The 16,652-nt window shown below is 45.3% G+C and overlaps 1 protein-coding gene across 3 annotated transcripts; it reads left to right on the plus strand.

Moving 5' to 3' along the window:
• The first annotated feature begins 697 nt into the window (after positions 1–697).
• Positions 698–13,997, plus strand: irf9 (interferon regulatory factor 9). Of its 3 annotated transcripts, none has more exons than XM_018741356.2 (10): positions 702–850; positions 1,496–1,582; positions 2,127–2,249; positions 2,364–2,544; positions 7,875–8,032; positions 9,254–9,341; positions 10,830–10,883; positions 11,054–11,443; positions 11,612–11,727; positions 12,074–13,997. In XM_018741356.2, the coding sequence occupies exons 2-10, from the start codon at positions 1,523–1,525 to the stop codon at positions 12,203–12,205; spliced, it is 1,302 nt and encodes a 433-aa protein (XP_018596872.1). In that variant the 5' UTR covers positions 702–850; positions 1,496–1,522; the 3' UTR covers positions 12,206–13,997. The 3 variants fall into 3 exon arrangements, with proteins under 3 accessions (XP_018596875.1, XP_018596872.1, XP_018596873.1); XM_018741357.2 differs by having other exon boundaries at positions 705–850; positions 9,266–9,341; XM_018741359.2 differs by lacking the exon at positions 10,830–10,883 and having other exon boundaries at positions 698–850.
• Positions 13,998–16,652: the final 2,655 nt, after the last annotated feature.

Consider the following 16,652-nt stretch of genomic DNA (forward strand, 5'->3'; position numbering starts at 1 on the left):
GCTCATCCCAAGCAGGGTCACGGTGAACCGGAGCCTAACCCGGCAACACAGGGCACAAGGCTGGAGGGGGAGGGACACACCCAGGACAGGATGTCAGTCCATCACAAGGCACACCAGATGGGACTCAAACCCCAGCCTCACCAGACAGCAGGACCCGGTCAAACCCGCTGTGTATATTATAAACGAAAAACAAAACGGGATGTAAGAATGTAGGCCGGTACAGTGCAATTCACAGTATAGGGGGATATAAGGAAGGGACTTTGACTCTGCATGCTACATTCCGCAGCGCATTTGTGAAATATGTCGGTCCACGTGTATTATAATTTTTTTTTTTTACAGTGGGTTGGACCGGGTCCTACTCTCCAGTAGGTCTGGGGTTCGAGTCCCGCTTGGGGTGCCTTGCGACGGACTGACGTCCCGTCCTGGGTGTGTCCCCTCCCCCTCCGGCCTTCTGCCCTGTGTTGCCGGGTAGGCTCCGGTTCCCCGCGAACCCGTATGGGACAAGCGGTTCAGAAAATGTGTGTGTGTGTGTATTTTTTTCTGCTGTTGGGGGGGCATGAATGTCCACTTCCGTTTATCGTGTTCCAGACAGAGCTCTTTTTGCGCAGTTTGTCGCCACCTATCGGCCAGGCCAGGCATGCGCAGAAAGGGTTCCCCGAGGTCACGTGATTTTTTGGAAACCGATCATGCTGCTCGGAGCACAAAGAGGAGGGTGTGTGACTCGGGGTCAGGAGGGGGTGGCGCGCATACACACACACACACGCACAGAGAGAGAGAGAGACTGCCTGCCTACCTATACAGTTCACTGGACGAGGCTGAACACGGAACCTACGTGAAATCCCCACATTAGGTAAGCGACACATTCCTTCTGTTGTATTAGACTCCTCATTCCACGCGAAGCACGAATGTACATTATTAAAACGAGCTTAAAGTTTAAACGAAGCTGCGGAAAACTTGTGGCAAAGCAAAGTGCAGAGAATAATTAATTATGCCTGCTGCAGACTGTCTGATTCTGACTAGTTTTGTCAAAACCGTCCGTGGTTTGGCCGGAGTCGCAGATTTCGATCTCGTTCAGTTTCAGTCAGTAATTTATTTTTATTCACACCAACCAGAGAAAGTTTTTTTCTTTTCCTTTTTTGTTTCTTATTTATCGACCCGTGTTTTTGTGTAGGATGCAGCAGGACTATTACTCACTGTCCTGAAGTGATGGCGAACACTGTCTGGCACCGAGCGAACTGCGGGCTGTTTGTGTTTCCTTTTTGTGTCATTTTCCTCACACAGACACAGATACACACACACACACACATTTATCGCCGGGAAGGGCGCAGTGTGCGACGTGCTGATAAAACGTCCTTACACCATTTTACGTCGTACAACAACTCCTGCCAAAACTAAACTGTCGCCAACGACGTCCGCTTGTTTTCTTATCCGGCCGTGTGTCGCTGCCTTATTAATTCCTTGTTTGTGTTTTTGATTTATTGTGTTTTGTTTTCAGTCTGTCTTTTTTTGCTGCTTCCCAACCATGGCCACTCCGGGGAGGATGCGTTCCACGCGCAAGCTGCGCGCGTGGATGGTGGAGCAGGTACCGGTGCCGCCGCGTGCCCAGTGACGTCACCGGAGCGAGGGTCCGCGCGCCGGGCATCCGTGGCCCGGCGCGCGCACCCGCTCTGCCGCTCACGATGACGATCCGCACGGCTGGAGGGCTGGGGGGGCTTTCCTAGCGCGTGCAGTTAGAAATAATAATAATAATAATAATATGTTTATTTGACCCTCGGTCAGGGCCCCCCTCTCCTTGCAGTCTGAGGGTTGCCGGTTCAAATTCCACCTCTTGCTGTAATATCTTGATCAAGGTACTGACCCTTATTGCTCCAGTAAAGTCACCCAGCTGTGTATGCATGGTAAATAATTCTAAGTAGCTTAACTTGTACTGGAAATCACTGTAAAGGTGCTGAGGACAAGTTCTAGGCTAATAATAAAACCCATTTTTCGCACCTTCCTTTCCATTCCCGAAACGGCACTGTCCAAGGTGCTAATTTCTGCTTACCTGCTCAGAGGTACAGGCAATACACACCTTAGGAGTGTGTGCTGACAGCTTCCCTCACGCCGTGTTGTGGACTCCAATGCAGGTCAACAGCGGACAGTACCCGGGTCTCATGTGGGACGATGCTGCCAAGACCATGTTCCGGATCCCCTGGAAACACGCCGGCAAGCAGGACTTCCGCAGCGACGAAGATGCCGCCATCTTCAAGGTGTCCATGCTGGGAAATCAAAATAACATGTGATCAGTATACCAGTGTCCACCGGCGCACACACCGAAGTGTGTTGCGTTGCTGACCTCAGTCCTTCTGACCTCCTGCCGGCAGGCTTGGGCGGAGTTTAAGGGAAAGCTGTCGGAGACGGGACGCTCTGACCCCGCCTCCTGGAAAACCAGGCTCCGTTGCGCCCTCAACAAGAGTCCTGAGTTCAGAGAGGTCACCGAGAGGTCGCAGCTGGACATCTCCGAGCCCTACAAGGTCTATCGCTTGGTGCCAATATCAGAGCAAGGTGAGACATACGCACAAGCATTCACGGTATATAGGGGTGTTCAACCTGTGTTTGTGTCACTAGGCCTCGATCTGGTATTTAGCAGGTATGTGGGAAGCTGGTAGTGTAGAGGTTAGAGCTACTGCCTTTGCACCCAGAAGTTGTGGGTTTGAATCCCATTTTCAGCTAGAGTACCCTTAAGCAAGGTACTTGCCCAAAATAGTTCTGGTAAAATTCCCCAGCTGTAGGACCAGTGTAACTTAATGTTGTATGTCATCTTAGAGTAAAGCTTTGTACAAATGTGAGGTTTTTCTCCAAGTTACAAGTGAATCCTTTATAAGCTTAATGACTCTTTCAGGAAGTGTCTGCAATGGCGTATTTCAGGTTTTATTGTTAGACTTCACACAAAACAATTGTGTAATAGAGTATGGCTCTTGGAGGGTAGAACCAAAAGCCCACAGGTGAAGGTTTACTTTTGTAACAAATAAGCCCCTGAACAAATATGGACACTTGCAAACTATGTGTATACCAAAAAGTCATAGTGACCACACAACATACATAAACACCACAAATAACAACAACAACAACAATAATAATAATAATAATAATAATAATAATAATAATTGGGGCTGTTTTGCTTTATTTTTGACAAATCTGGATACTTTTTCTTAAGAAAGCAATTTTGTAACAAATGCAAATAACCAAGTGATGTCACAGTTTATTATGATGATGGAGTTTGATTTACATTTGGTCAATATTTACCTTTATTTATTGTCTCCTGGTCCATCACGCAACTACTCCGTGTGTAACTACAGAAATTCAAAGAAATTATAAGAAAATTATGTTTACCAATATTGGTCCTGGACAGTCAGACAATTAGTGGGTCCTCCACACACACACACACACACACACACACACACACACACACACACACACACACACACACAAGCGGATAAACATGTCCAAGTCACCTCCATTCAAGCATCTCTTCTGCATGTGACATAGTCTAAACCCTGGAGTGACCCATTTGTACACAAATGTAAGGACACACACATACACACACACAGCACATACACACACACAGACACACACATGTGCACATACAGGATCCCACAGCAACGGTCACACACAAGCAACTCCGGTTGTAGACACGCTCTCATGCTGTAGATCCACTTTTACATGCAGCACACAGTGTGTGCGACTCCCTGAAGAGGCGATTACGTCGATCAAACGGTAACCGGGAATGTCACCGCGGCTTGTAGGGCAATGGCACGAGGGGTGTGTGTCGAGTTCAAAGCAGCAGAAACTGCGGCATCTCCCCTTCCTGTGGTAGCAATCTGAAACCGCTTATGCATTAAGTCTTCCTCATTTTGGGTGCGTGTGGCTCTCGATGCCTGACCAGTTTAACAGCACAGTTTACCAGCCCCCGTCAGCACATCGTGTGGAACATCCTGCTGACTTTGTTGTGGTCATGATTCTTTGTTCTTTTTTTGTGTAATTTTTAAAATTGGTTTTATGGACAGCACAGCATCAAAATAGCAAAAAGGGTGAGAGAACACAGAGAAAAAGCAGATATGCAAACAGTACATAGAGTGAGGGCTTGGGGTCAAAGGTTACAAGGTATCACAGGTGGGATTACGTAACACTTTCTAGTATCTTCCAGAAGGGTGTCCAGGTATTCCAGAATTCACTGGAGTTGTTGTGTAAGTCAAATGTGAGTTTTTAAGGTGGGAGGGATTTAAACCCTGCAGTCATCCATATTTACAGAGGGACTTTCAGGTGTCGACCGCAGTGGTAGAATACAGCATTGTGTTATTATTATTAAATATTATTTGCTAAATACTTAAGATTAGATAGTCTGTATCATAATATCAAGAAAGGAGTTTGGGTTGTGATATAACAGGAGTGTAGTTGCGAAGAGGTCAACATTTTTGTTAAAGGTTTCTTGGGTGGCTGTGTGTACCACCAGTCCGGTAAACTTCTATTTTACCACGTTCCCACAGTAAATGTGTCAAAGTGCGCAGCTGAGATGTTCCCAAGAATAACTTGTGATTCATATTGTGATGTTTTACTGCACCTTTGAGTGGGAGAAATGAATCACCACCCAAACACACCCACACACACAGACACACACACATACACACACACTCTCTCTCCCTCCCTGATTTGTGTACAATATTGTCTTTGTGTCATGTTATGAAACTTTGACTCATGCAACAATGTTTCACGGAAACAAGGAAGCCTCGGTAGCGGCATGCAGCAAACAGAACTTGAGAGCCTGCGGTGACACCTGTCCCAACGTATCGTCTGCTGAGCTAATTGATGCTTTAAAATCAGCGTTTTGATCCTTTAATTCGTGTCCACGTTATGTACGTTTTCGGGAAATACCTGCATGTTTCTTACAACGGTGCTGAACGTGCTGTGGCATTTGAAGGAAATGGAAGTGGAAATGGGGCAGTAAAGAGAAAATACAGCTTTTTTGGGCCTTTCCCCCCCAACCATCCCAGGGATGAGTGAGATCTCCCAAAGACACCGGAAACTTTGGCAGTAGCCGGATGTGCTGCTGGTCCAGGCACTCGGCACTTTTTCCATCAGTCCTCGTCTCTTTGTCTGCCTTATCTCTCAAGGTCGGTTGCTAACGTGTGTGTTTCAGTTTGTTTTGGCGGGAGGATGTGACCAGAAGAGCGTTTCTGCTGGATCCTGTTGTCGAAGAGTCACATAAGGATACTGAACCTGCGTCAAAACATTGATTCTTCTCACAGGACCACTTGGTTTAGTTTAGTTTGTTTGCTTTGTGCAGGGTTAGAGTTGAGTGCAGACACTCCCCCACATCCCCCTGGGGGCAACTCAGTCAGAAAAACATGTGACTTTACAACTACCGTAATTACAGTAACATACGAGTATCAGGTTTTTTAGTTACAGGGTAAATTTACAAGTGCTATGAACACATGGTAGGACATGAAAATATTGAACAGAACTGAGAGCTATTTTAACTTGTAAAAATCCAGATTACAGTACCAGTGTGTTTAAAAAGGTAGGAAGGAATGACAGTCTCTGTCTGAATCAGAATCAGAATCAGAATGAGCTTTATTGCCACGTATATTTACACATACAAGGAATTTGTTTTGGTGACAAAACTTCCACAGCACAGACAGAATGGCAGTGACAAGACACAGATAATAAAAAATAGATTAAGTGAATAAGATAAAAAATATATATATATTATACACACACACACACACACATTTTCAGAACCGCTTGTCCCAAACGGGGTTGCGGGGAACCGGAGCCTACCCGGTAACACAGGGCGTAAGGCCAGAGGGGGGAGGGGACACACCCAGGACGGGATGCCAGTCCGTCGTAAGGCACCCCAACCGGGACTCGAATCCCAGACCCACCGGAGAGCAGGACTGTGGTCCAACCCACTGCGCCACCGCACCCCCCCAATATATATATATATTATATATATATCTCTAAAATATAAAGTACACCATATACAAAAGAGGCACTAGACATTATATGTATGTACAGGTATGTGCAAGGGAATGTAGGTAAGAGATATAATGTGATAAATAGATATAATTATAAATAACGTTGTGTATTGCACCAGTTTACTCCCTTGGGGACATTTAGCTGTTCATGAGGTAGATGGCCTGAGGAAAGAAACTTTTCTTGTGCCTGGCTGTCCTGGTGCTCAGTGCTCTGTAGTGCTGACCAGATGGCAAAGGTTCGAAGAGGAAGTGGCCTGGATGTGAGGGTCTAGAATGAGTTTGCCAGCCCTTTTACGCACTCTAGACGAGTACAGTTCTTGGAGGTGGAGAATCTGCTTGTCATCTCTAAGGTGAATGTCTCCAGAGGTTTTTCCTTTTAATGTCTCTCTGGAAATTAGGATGTAAATACCAGCACATCTACATGGCAAATGCAACAGGTTTTACTGTTAATTCTGCACGCACACACACACACACACACACACACAGACACACACACACACACACACACACATTGGCTGAAGTTGCTGGTCCCAAGCGGGGTCGCAGCGAGCCGGAGCCTAACCTGGCAACACAGGGCGTAAGGCTGGAGGGGGAGGGGACACACCCAGGACAGGGCACCAGTCCATCGCAAGGCACCCCTTGAACCCCAGACCCGCCAGAGAGTAGGACCCGGCCAAACCCGCTGCGCCCCGTGTTAATTCTAGAATGGCAAAATAAAATGACAGTTTTTAACAAGTTTATTTTGAAAAATTTCATGTTCCTGTGGTTAATGTATGTAGTTTTCCCTTCTTTGACAGTTAACACTGATTTTGTTCAGTGGGTCAAGTCACTTGTATTTTTTTTTGGGCAACTCGTACTGTGGTAAATATGGTAATTACTCATGGCGAAATATGGACCGCACCCAGAAACACAGGGTTTGGTGCATTCATTTAAGTATTGTGAATAATCTGAATGTGAACATGTTTTGAAATGTTGGAGAGACTCAATTAAAAAAAGTTTCATCACTTTTTTATACATTTAGTATCTGCTCCCATACTGGTGAGTAACTTAGTTCTTAGACTGTTATTTTAAGGAGGTGTTTCATATGAAATATTTCATATTCTAGCTTGTAACAGGTAGCTGGTAGCATAGTGGTTAGAACTGGTGCTTTTGGATCCAAAGGTCGCAGGTTGGAGTCTTACCTCCAGCTGTACCCTTACCCTGAATTGCTCCTGTACAATTACCCAGCTAGGTAAATAATTGTAAGCAGATTAACACTGTAAATTGCTTTGGAGAAATGTGTCAGATAATGAATAAATAAGAGTAAATGAAACAACAGTAGCGCGGTAATAAAAGTGTACAACCAAATACAGAAGTGGCCCTTTCAACCTGCTGGTCATATGTCTTATGATTTAATGACCACACCTTTCTGAAATGGTGAGGGGGACTGTAAATGTACTGTATCATGGCAAAAACCCAGTGGTGACGGGAAATACAGGCACATTGTCAAAGGGTTTTGAAATATATGAGATGTACGTCGCTTTGGAGAAAAGCACCAGCTAAATGAATACATGTAGTGTGGGACACTACACTGGACACTGGAAAAGTGAGGCAGTGCCAAGGCTCCGTTTCCTTTCTCAGCTGTGGTGAAGAACACAGATCGGTAGAATTTACTCTGTCACCTGGAGTTCTTGTAAATGGAACAGTTTTTACAGTCCTCGACCCCGGTGATGATAACGGAAGAGGTACATAGTACACGTTGAGCACTAAACGTGAACCGATGCTAGATGGCACAGAGAATTGTTTTTGCTAAATAAATATACATTAGTTCTAAACACAATGTTCTAAATGTGTATAAAATCTCTTTTGTTTTTCTTACAGGAGTGGTTCAAAGTCAAGGGAGGACTGGACAAAAACAGAGCAAGAAGAAAAGATGCAGAACTCAGTCGGACAAAGAGGAAGAAAATGAAATAGAAGAGGCTAAACACATGAAAGTGACGAGTGACATCACAAGTGTCCCCTTACAGCCGATCACCTTGGTAGGTTTTATATCGACATTGATCCACTTACTGTTTCGTCTACCCGTGGGAAGGTACTGATGCAGATTTGTGATTCTTCAAGTAAGGTTTGTTGGTCCCAGTTAGTACAGTCAGTAACTGCATATACTGTAGAATTGAATATGGAACATAGAATTCAGAATATAGAGTACTTTTTCTCGACATATAATCTGGTAGAAGATTATGGAAGAAATCAGGAGAGACTTCTTGAGTCTGAAGGCGCTGTGTTTTGAGACCCTTCTTTGGTTTTGAGAGGGATTCAGTAGCTCTGAGTGATAGAGGGAGCTCAGTCCACCACATTGGAGTCAGAACTGAGAACCTCTGTGCTTTTGATGTTTACCTCTTATGTGTAGGACCATAAAGCAGTCAGAAGTGGGGGCGCATGAGAGTCTGGTTGCTCTAGTAGTCTCTAACTCAAGTCTTGAACTGGATTTGGACACCAATAGGAAGCCTATGGAGGTCAGAGGAGGTGTGAGAGATACATGGCAGTGTTTCGACAGGTCAAACACAACTAGTGCAGCAGCGTTCAGCAGAGGCCAGGAAGGCCAGAAAGGAGAGAGGTACAGCAGTCCAGATGGGCCGTGACCACAGCCTGGACCGTGAGGTGTGTGGAGTGTGTTGTGAGATAAGGGCAGATCCTGCGCATGTGAAGCAGGATTTATGTATCCGCGTGACTGGGGTTATGGCTTCGGTGTGTTTGGAGGTTTCTGCTGAAGTGTGAACACATACAGACTGTATCCCAGTCCTTGTGAAGAGGGCTGCAGCTTCTCGAACCCACGGATGTGCAAGTGGTCGGGCTAGTCGTACATTGGTCTCCATCCCGTGCTGAAAGTCTTAGTGTAGTCAGTGTAGGGAGCTGCTGAGCACACAGTTATGCAAAGAATGGGCGCTGACGACCTTATGACACAGACCTTTGTCCCTTTATGACTTCAGCCTTAAATTTTTCTCTCTTGAGCCACTTGTGCTCCTCACACGACGCCCCGTTGCTGAACTCTGAACCTCAGCAGCGATTCTTACCCTTTCTCCTGCTCACTGGGCTGTTTTGTGAATTGCTTCTCCAGTACTTGCGTAACTCCCGGTATGTTATGGAAGTACAAAATGTGCATTTTTAATCACATTTCAACACATTATGCGTATAGTAACGTTGTGAGCTACATGGAGTAAAAGCGTCAGTCACAAAAGTGCAATAATCGTAACTGTCAGTGTGTCCAGCAGATGCCAACAGAGGACAGCTTGAATCTCCAGACCAACAACGACAGCGAATCGGTTGCTGTTTTGAAAAATTTGGGCCGTAAGTGATTTACATCTTGTTCTTTCTCTGTTCACTCCTGCATCCTATATTTTTATTTCTCAATCCTTTGTAATAATAATGTACTGTATAATATAAAATAATATTTATAGCCTCTGGTGTATATTTTCAAAGCGAACACAAAAACCATAAGATGTGCCCAGAACCTCATAGGAAAACTAAAATGTCTCAGTTTCACGAAGACCCCCTGGGGTTTTTTCAGTGGAAGGAGAGTTATGTTGGAGCAGAGCAGAGCAGAGCAGAGCATCTCAGGCCAGCAGAAATGTGCCGTAATAAAGTCGCATGTTTTACGTATTCGCCAGGAAGTATCACTCTTTCATATCTTACTTGGCATCACGAGCCACTCTCACCTTCTCTCCACGAATGACTCACAGTTGGTGCCCATGCAGTGTGAGCACACTGTAACTAAGAAAGTTAAGTGAAAGGGGATCCCATATAGTTTTGGGAGATATTTTTGGCTTTGCTTACAGGAACATTCGCTTGAATTCTTCTGAAAAACCTTTTTCAGCACATGAGAAGAGATGATGCACATGAGACGTGATCCCTGCTTTATTTAAATATGTAAAAAGTTACGTATGAAATGTTAACCCTGTTAATTTATCCTCATTTAACGTTAATGTCTTTGGGATCCAGAAACTGGATGGCTGTACATTAACAAAATATGTAAACACAGTATCTAAACACCTCAAGTAGCTCTATTATTGTCATTATATGGTTGAGCTAAGCTGGTGTTCCTCCACTTATGATCCGATGACCTCATCACAAGTCGTTTTGATTAAACCATAAGGATATATATAAAGAGATAATACGCATGACTTCTATGTTGTCTAATAGGGTTGTGTTATATTTTTTCACTAATTTAACACAGTATTTGTGCTACCAAAATACTAATGTAAACTAATAATATAAGTACAGTACAGTAATTATACAATAAAATATAGATCAGGTAATTTATGAATACTGTAGCAAATACTGTCCTGTATAATGAATGCTAATTTTTTTGCTTGCTGTCCATTTTAAAGAAAAATTAGCTTGAACGGAATCAGAAATGAAAAGTTTTGTAAACAGTTGCTGCTAGGCAACCAAACACTGAGACCCCAACAACGTGTGTGTCTTGTGGCAGTGAAAGGAGCCGCCATTGTCATGCAACAGAAGGAGCGCTCAGCATCTCGTGTTATGACCACACAATGGGACTCCAGAGTAGTATAATAATAAGGTTAATGGGACGGGCGTCCTGGGCACAGGTGGGCGTGAGCTGCGTATCTCGTAACTTGAGGACCTTGTGGAAAACTTGAGGTACATGTGCAGAATAAATCTGGTTTTCGTGTTTGGCGTTTTGGAGCTGTACACTGGCAATCAGACACAAAATGTCTTTTCTTGTCTGGTCCAGGATACCACCTCGTGCAGACAGTTTTAGCCAGTAGCATGTGGTCAGTGAACATGCTGCTAAAACTCACTCTCTTTCTGTAGCGGTCAATGAGATCCAGTTGAACTTCATGATCGAGACCATCCCTCCTCCTGGAGGTAATGACAATAATATGCGATGACAGAATTAATGTTGTTGCCAGTGAGTCAACTGGTGTTTTTACCATGTTCCTCTGCCTAACTTATTCATGCCGATACATATTCACTTCAGTTCCACTGAAGCATGTGATGATGCGCTCCATATTGTTTGTTGTTTTGATGTATTGCAGACCTTCCATCTCTTACTGTCTCCATCCACTATTTGGGCCAGGAGGTCTTGAAGCGAGACATTTTCGGGAACGATGTACGGATCGCCTACTACTCTTCGTCTCCCAGCCCCCCGCCGCTCTCCTCTTTGGGAGTAGGAGGCACGGGCACAGAGCGTATCTCACTTCCAGAGCCCCCTGCCTCCCTCCCTAACCGGCCGGCATTCTCCGCCTTGCTGCCCTACATGGAGAAGGGCGTGTTACTAGCGTCCACCAACGTGGGCATCTACGCCCAACGCTACTGCCAGGGCCGGGTGTTCTGGACAGGACCGCACACATCTGAGCCCGGCCCCCACAAGCTTGAGCGCACCAGTCGCCCAGTGATGCTTTTCAACAGACAGACCTTCCAGCAGGGTAAGGGTTGGCGGGCACGCACTCTTAACCGTGCTCTACTGTGGGATTCCTAGAAGCCACATTGCTGCCTTGTCATTGATCCTCCTGCAGGATACTCTGCTGCTGTACTCTTTTTGTTCCTGTTAAATAACAATGATGCTGAAGATGAAAATGCGTGCGTGTTTGCAGAACTGGACGAGTTCAGCCACAACGGAGGCCCGTCACCGCAGTGTGGGGTGACCCTGTGCTTTGGAGAAGAGCTGTCAGAATCAGATGACCTTGCCAGCAAACTCATCACTGTGCAGGTGCTTGCTGGCGCTGCTGCTGTTCCGTAGAGGGAAGCACTTAGCCTTATCTGTGTCAGTATGTATTGGGATGTATGAACATGGCAATGAATACCTGTCATTATTAATACACTGTATAGCATTAGTGTTACTAGAAGGAGTTGGAGTGCTGCCACCTCCAAAGTTCAAGCAAGTTTATTGAGTCTCCGTCTCCCCAACATTTGTATATAGCTGTACCAAATATTACTGGGAATATTTTTTTGTTGCTTGGGCTGCTTGCATTCAGTCTGAAGAGCAGCGGGTCTCAACCCGTGTTACCGGCGAAGACAACAATTTCCTCATCTCTCATTTCTTTCCCTCCCCTCAGATTTCACTTCCCTGGGCCACCCAGAGAGTCCAGGAAGCTCAGTCCGTCAAGGACTCGCTAGCCTTCATTCAAGAAATGACCGGTCAGTCTCCACTGGGCGAGGTTACGCTCAACCTGGTCTCCATCGCATGAGCAGAAGAGCTGGGACGGTGGCGGTGTGGGGTCTTCCGTTGGACCGCTAATCTCCCAACGCCCCTGAATAGCGTCTTTCAGCCAATTTTGCTGCTGTCACAGAAATACTCCTAATTCTTCCTGCCATGTGTCAGATATTTGAAAATTCTCCCTTGGACCTCTGACTAGTCTTCGTAGTGAGGAGTACAGTTATCTAGGACTGCATTAGCAGAAGAGTCCGTTGCACTGATTGAGCCACTTTGAGAAGGACATCAGGGCAGCAGCTGTCTCCAAAAAATGCCCTTGAGACCTTGTTTTCTAATGTTTAGCTTTTTTCTGTCCCTATGTGTGTAAACGCGAGTGCTTAAGGAATTAGCCATACATGCCCATCCAGGTGGCTGTAGGTTTTTAGGAGACACATTCCTACTCGGACGGGTGATGTCATGACACTTTGGTCTGGTATGTTAAACATTTCTCTAAACTGGCAGATGCTGTACTGTGGTAAAGAGGCGACAGAAGTGGCAGCCCTGTGGCTGTCGCTGTGAGGTGCTCATCCAGCTCATGGATGGTGCTCAACAGGGAGAGGGACGTTGTAGCTACGTGGTCTTGATGGGTCAGCAACAGTGACCGAGAGGAGACACAGGTGTGAGTTGGAACCCTGATCACTTCAGCGGGTTCATGTTTTACACAGGTTCAAGCTACACAAAGAAAGAAAGAAAGAAAGACGCTAAACTTTATCTTTGTTTAAATTGTGTGGTGCCAGTCAAAATAATACGAATTGCATAAGTTCGCCATTGGCTGGCTGAAGCGAAGTAGCTCAAGCGCATTGGAGCGTTGGCGAATTGGAGATGCCGAAACGCCTGGAGCGCTGCGGTTCGGTCGTGTCAGCTTTAGTCTGCAGCGTGCTGTACTATGGCTGAGTTGTGTCACCACAGCACTGTTGTTTGTGCTCTTATGTTTGCCTGCACTTTATACGCCCAGATGGCTAAAGCGTCTCGCTAAGAGCAAAAGGAGTGGCCGCAACTGAAAGCGTGCAGGAAGAACAAAGTTAACACCACAAATAAAGAGACCATTGAATTTGAAGGAGACACGTTGCGTACGATCCGTCACAGTGCTGAGAAAATAAGCCCCAAAACACTGAAGATGACGTACCGCTGCTGTGAAATCCTCATGTTCATGGAGGGATGCGATAGATGATCTACGGAATGTATCTCGTATTTCATTTGCATCTGCAGGGGATAAGTAAGGTCAACATTGCGCGAGCAGAACTCATCTGTAGCATTTACTACAGCAGTATTTTCGATGGGAACATTAGTTTGCACAAAATTAGAAACCAGTTTTTCTGCAGCACAGCTCTCATAAATGGAGAACCCTTTGTAAAGAAGAGCACTTTGTTTCAAGGCCACAGTCCCCGCCATAACACACTATGTGACCCCCCCAAATTGGTGCGGAAAGGTCGTGGCTACCCCGGAAGCCCTCTGTCCACAGCAGCTCCACACACGGGAAGAGATGACTACAACTCCTTCTGTGCATCAGTAACTGCTGAGTGACTGCGCCGTGGTTGTTAGTGCAATAGCTCATTATACATGGTAGCTAATGTGGTGTGTGTCACTAGTTCAGGTGTGTAGAAACATTCTGAGAACAGAGATACCACTGGTAAATGATCGCCCTTAGTGTGTTAATTCTGTTTATCCCTCATGTCAATTGATTGGTCATTATGCAGTAGATCACGTAGTGGATTTGTACTTTGTATATATGTGTACTTTGTGTATACACACATGATTTATATGTATTTGTGTAGATGTATATATTATATGGGGGGTGCGGTGGCACAGCAGGTTTGACTGGTGCCTTGCTGTGTGGCAGGTCCGGGGTTTGAGTCTTGCTTGGGGTGTGCAGCGGCCCTGTCTTTTACCTGTGTTTGCTTCCCCCACCATGCAGAGGAAGGACCTGGCAACCCACCTTTGTTCCTCCCTTGACTTGCCTTGGAAACCATGCGAATGGTCGCTATGGGTCGGCTCCGACTCGACACTTTGCATGCATATATTATATATACACAACGGGGGCATGGTGGTGTGGTGGGTTCAGCTGGTGCCCGCTGTGTGATGGGTCTGGGGTTCGAGCCCTGTTTGGGGTGCCTTGCAGCAGAATGGCATCTCGTCCACGGTGTGTCTCCTTCCCCTTCAGCCTCACGCCCTGTGTTGCCGGGTAAGGCTCCGGCTCCCTGTGACCCCACTCAGGACAAGCAGTTGTTGACAGTGGATGGACATATATATATGTATACACACACACACACACACACACACACACACACATATATACCTATTCCCATGAGCAACATTAAAAAAAAACCCAGCATTGTTGTTACTATACAAAAAACCGTTTTTACACTTCTTTTTGTGAACCTTTGGAACTTCCTTCCAAGGATGGGGGGGTTCCTTTTAGGTGACCTGTGGGACCATTCCTATCCTGTACATTTCATTCATAACTGGAAACTATGGAAGAGCAGGGGATCAGCAGACAATCAATTGTCTCTATATCGTAAGCCGACTTCTAGCGTCGGCAACTTGGACTTGTTTTGCACAGCCAAGGATTGTAACGTCTTCCCTTGCAATCAGTTAGCGTTTTAGCCCCCAGCTGGTGCCGAGCTAAGGACTAACTTAGCTCCATTGTTTCCAAAGGAATAAATATGTTCAGTTTGTTGCATTTCTGTATTTGCTTCAATTTTTTCAAATAAATTTAATATGTTTGCACATCTTGCACAGGCCGTTGTGGAGTGTTTTCTTCCAAGGAAAATGCGATGGCTGTAAGCAATAAAATACATCATCCAGGTATATTTCAATACCTGTTTTTAGCTATATGGACAGTTGGTAGTGTAATGGTGTAGAGATGCTGCCTTTGGACCCAAAGTTTACAGGGTTGTATCCCACCTCCAGCTGTATAAATGCGTAAATAATTCTACAACATTTTCCTCTACAACATTTTGAGTTGCTTTGGAGAAGAGCGTTAATGAATGAATGAATGTAGCTAGCCCTGTGATGTAGTGCTGTCCATTAATTCAGATACCACAAATGCACAATGCATAAATTGTACTTTTGCTGAGATGTAAGTCACTTTGGGCAAAAGCGTCTGCTAAATGAATAAATGTAAATGTAAATGATTTAGAAACGTAGATGAAAATCAAGTTCAGCTTGCAGTGACTGACCCCTAGAATGCAGCAGCTGGCTGCCTATGGATTCCTCAACTACAGCTGAAGCTGTATTATCCTGATCAGGAGGAAAAACACAGTTCACAGCCACAACAACTTAATTTGCGGAACGCTTCGCAAACCCCTCGCCCACAAATCGAGGCTTCCAACCTCCAAAACACCTGCGCAAAGAAGGAGTGTGGAGAATAAGAACCAGGAAATGTGTAACAAGCCCAAACAGCAATTCAGTTTATAGTCTTTTTACTCTTTTCACACAGACGCTGAACAAAGGATCAGAGCCATAACACAGTATTGGTTATACATTAAATTCCTACAATAACTGCAATATTAAAGTGGTAAGTAAGCCAACTGGCCACGGAGGAAAGGAAAACAAAAAACTTCCAACCTAAAGGCAAGGGAGAAAAAACCTGACGGGGTCCAAGTGCCTGTGCCAACCCACTCCTAATGGGTTTCCATGAAAAAAAAGAAGACTTTTAAGTCAATTTACAGCTATTTATTTATAACATTATCGCTAGACGCTAATAACCTGAAGGCACGGCTTGCAAAGGCAGGTCTCGTCCACCACGACACGCAATCACCAGCTTTCAAAAAAGCACAGCTGAGTTGTATTTGGTTTCAGCTCACCACACCAATACCCCCCGCCGGCGCCCAGGCCAGTACTGTACTAGGACTTGAACCGCTGTAACCTGCACTACATGGATAGAATTCCATTCATTTCTATTCACAGGCAACCAGAGCGCACCCTCATCAGGATAAATTGTCTTTATTAGACCGAGGCTCATTGCAGAAATCCACGCTGCTATATTGTTTTAATGCCTTTCCCCAAAACGATGTTAAATTATTGCATTTACTGTGTAAGGGGCAAAAGCTGCGATCCCCAGTATCAGATATAAAACGGTGAAAAAGTTTTGGTCAAAGCGGTTTCGGAGAGTGTGTGCGTGTGTGTGTGTGTGTAAATGACTTACTGAAGTGCGGAACCATAAGTGTAAAGAAACATTTGTTGTTACGTTTGCTCGCGAGCTACAAGTGAAACAAATACATTTTCACAGAACTGTAGTATGATGGGTCCACTGTACCCTGGATTGACCTTCTGGGCCTTTCGCATACTGTCATCGACCCTGTGCAGATATTCACACACACACACACGCACACACACATCTTCTCCACTTTCTTTTCTGAAGTCTTCTGTTCCCAGGGTGTCCGGATGGTAGGCGGCAAAAAAACTACACGATTAAAAAAACAAAACTTGCTGGATACAAA

The sequence above is a fragment of the Scleropages formosus genome, chromosome 19 (genome assembly GCF_900964775.1).
Source record: "Scleropages formosus chromosome 19, fSclFor1.1, whole genome shotgun sequence".
Lineage (NCBI taxonomy): Eukaryota > Metazoa > Chordata > Actinopteri > Osteoglossiformes > Osteoglossidae > Scleropages > Scleropages formosus.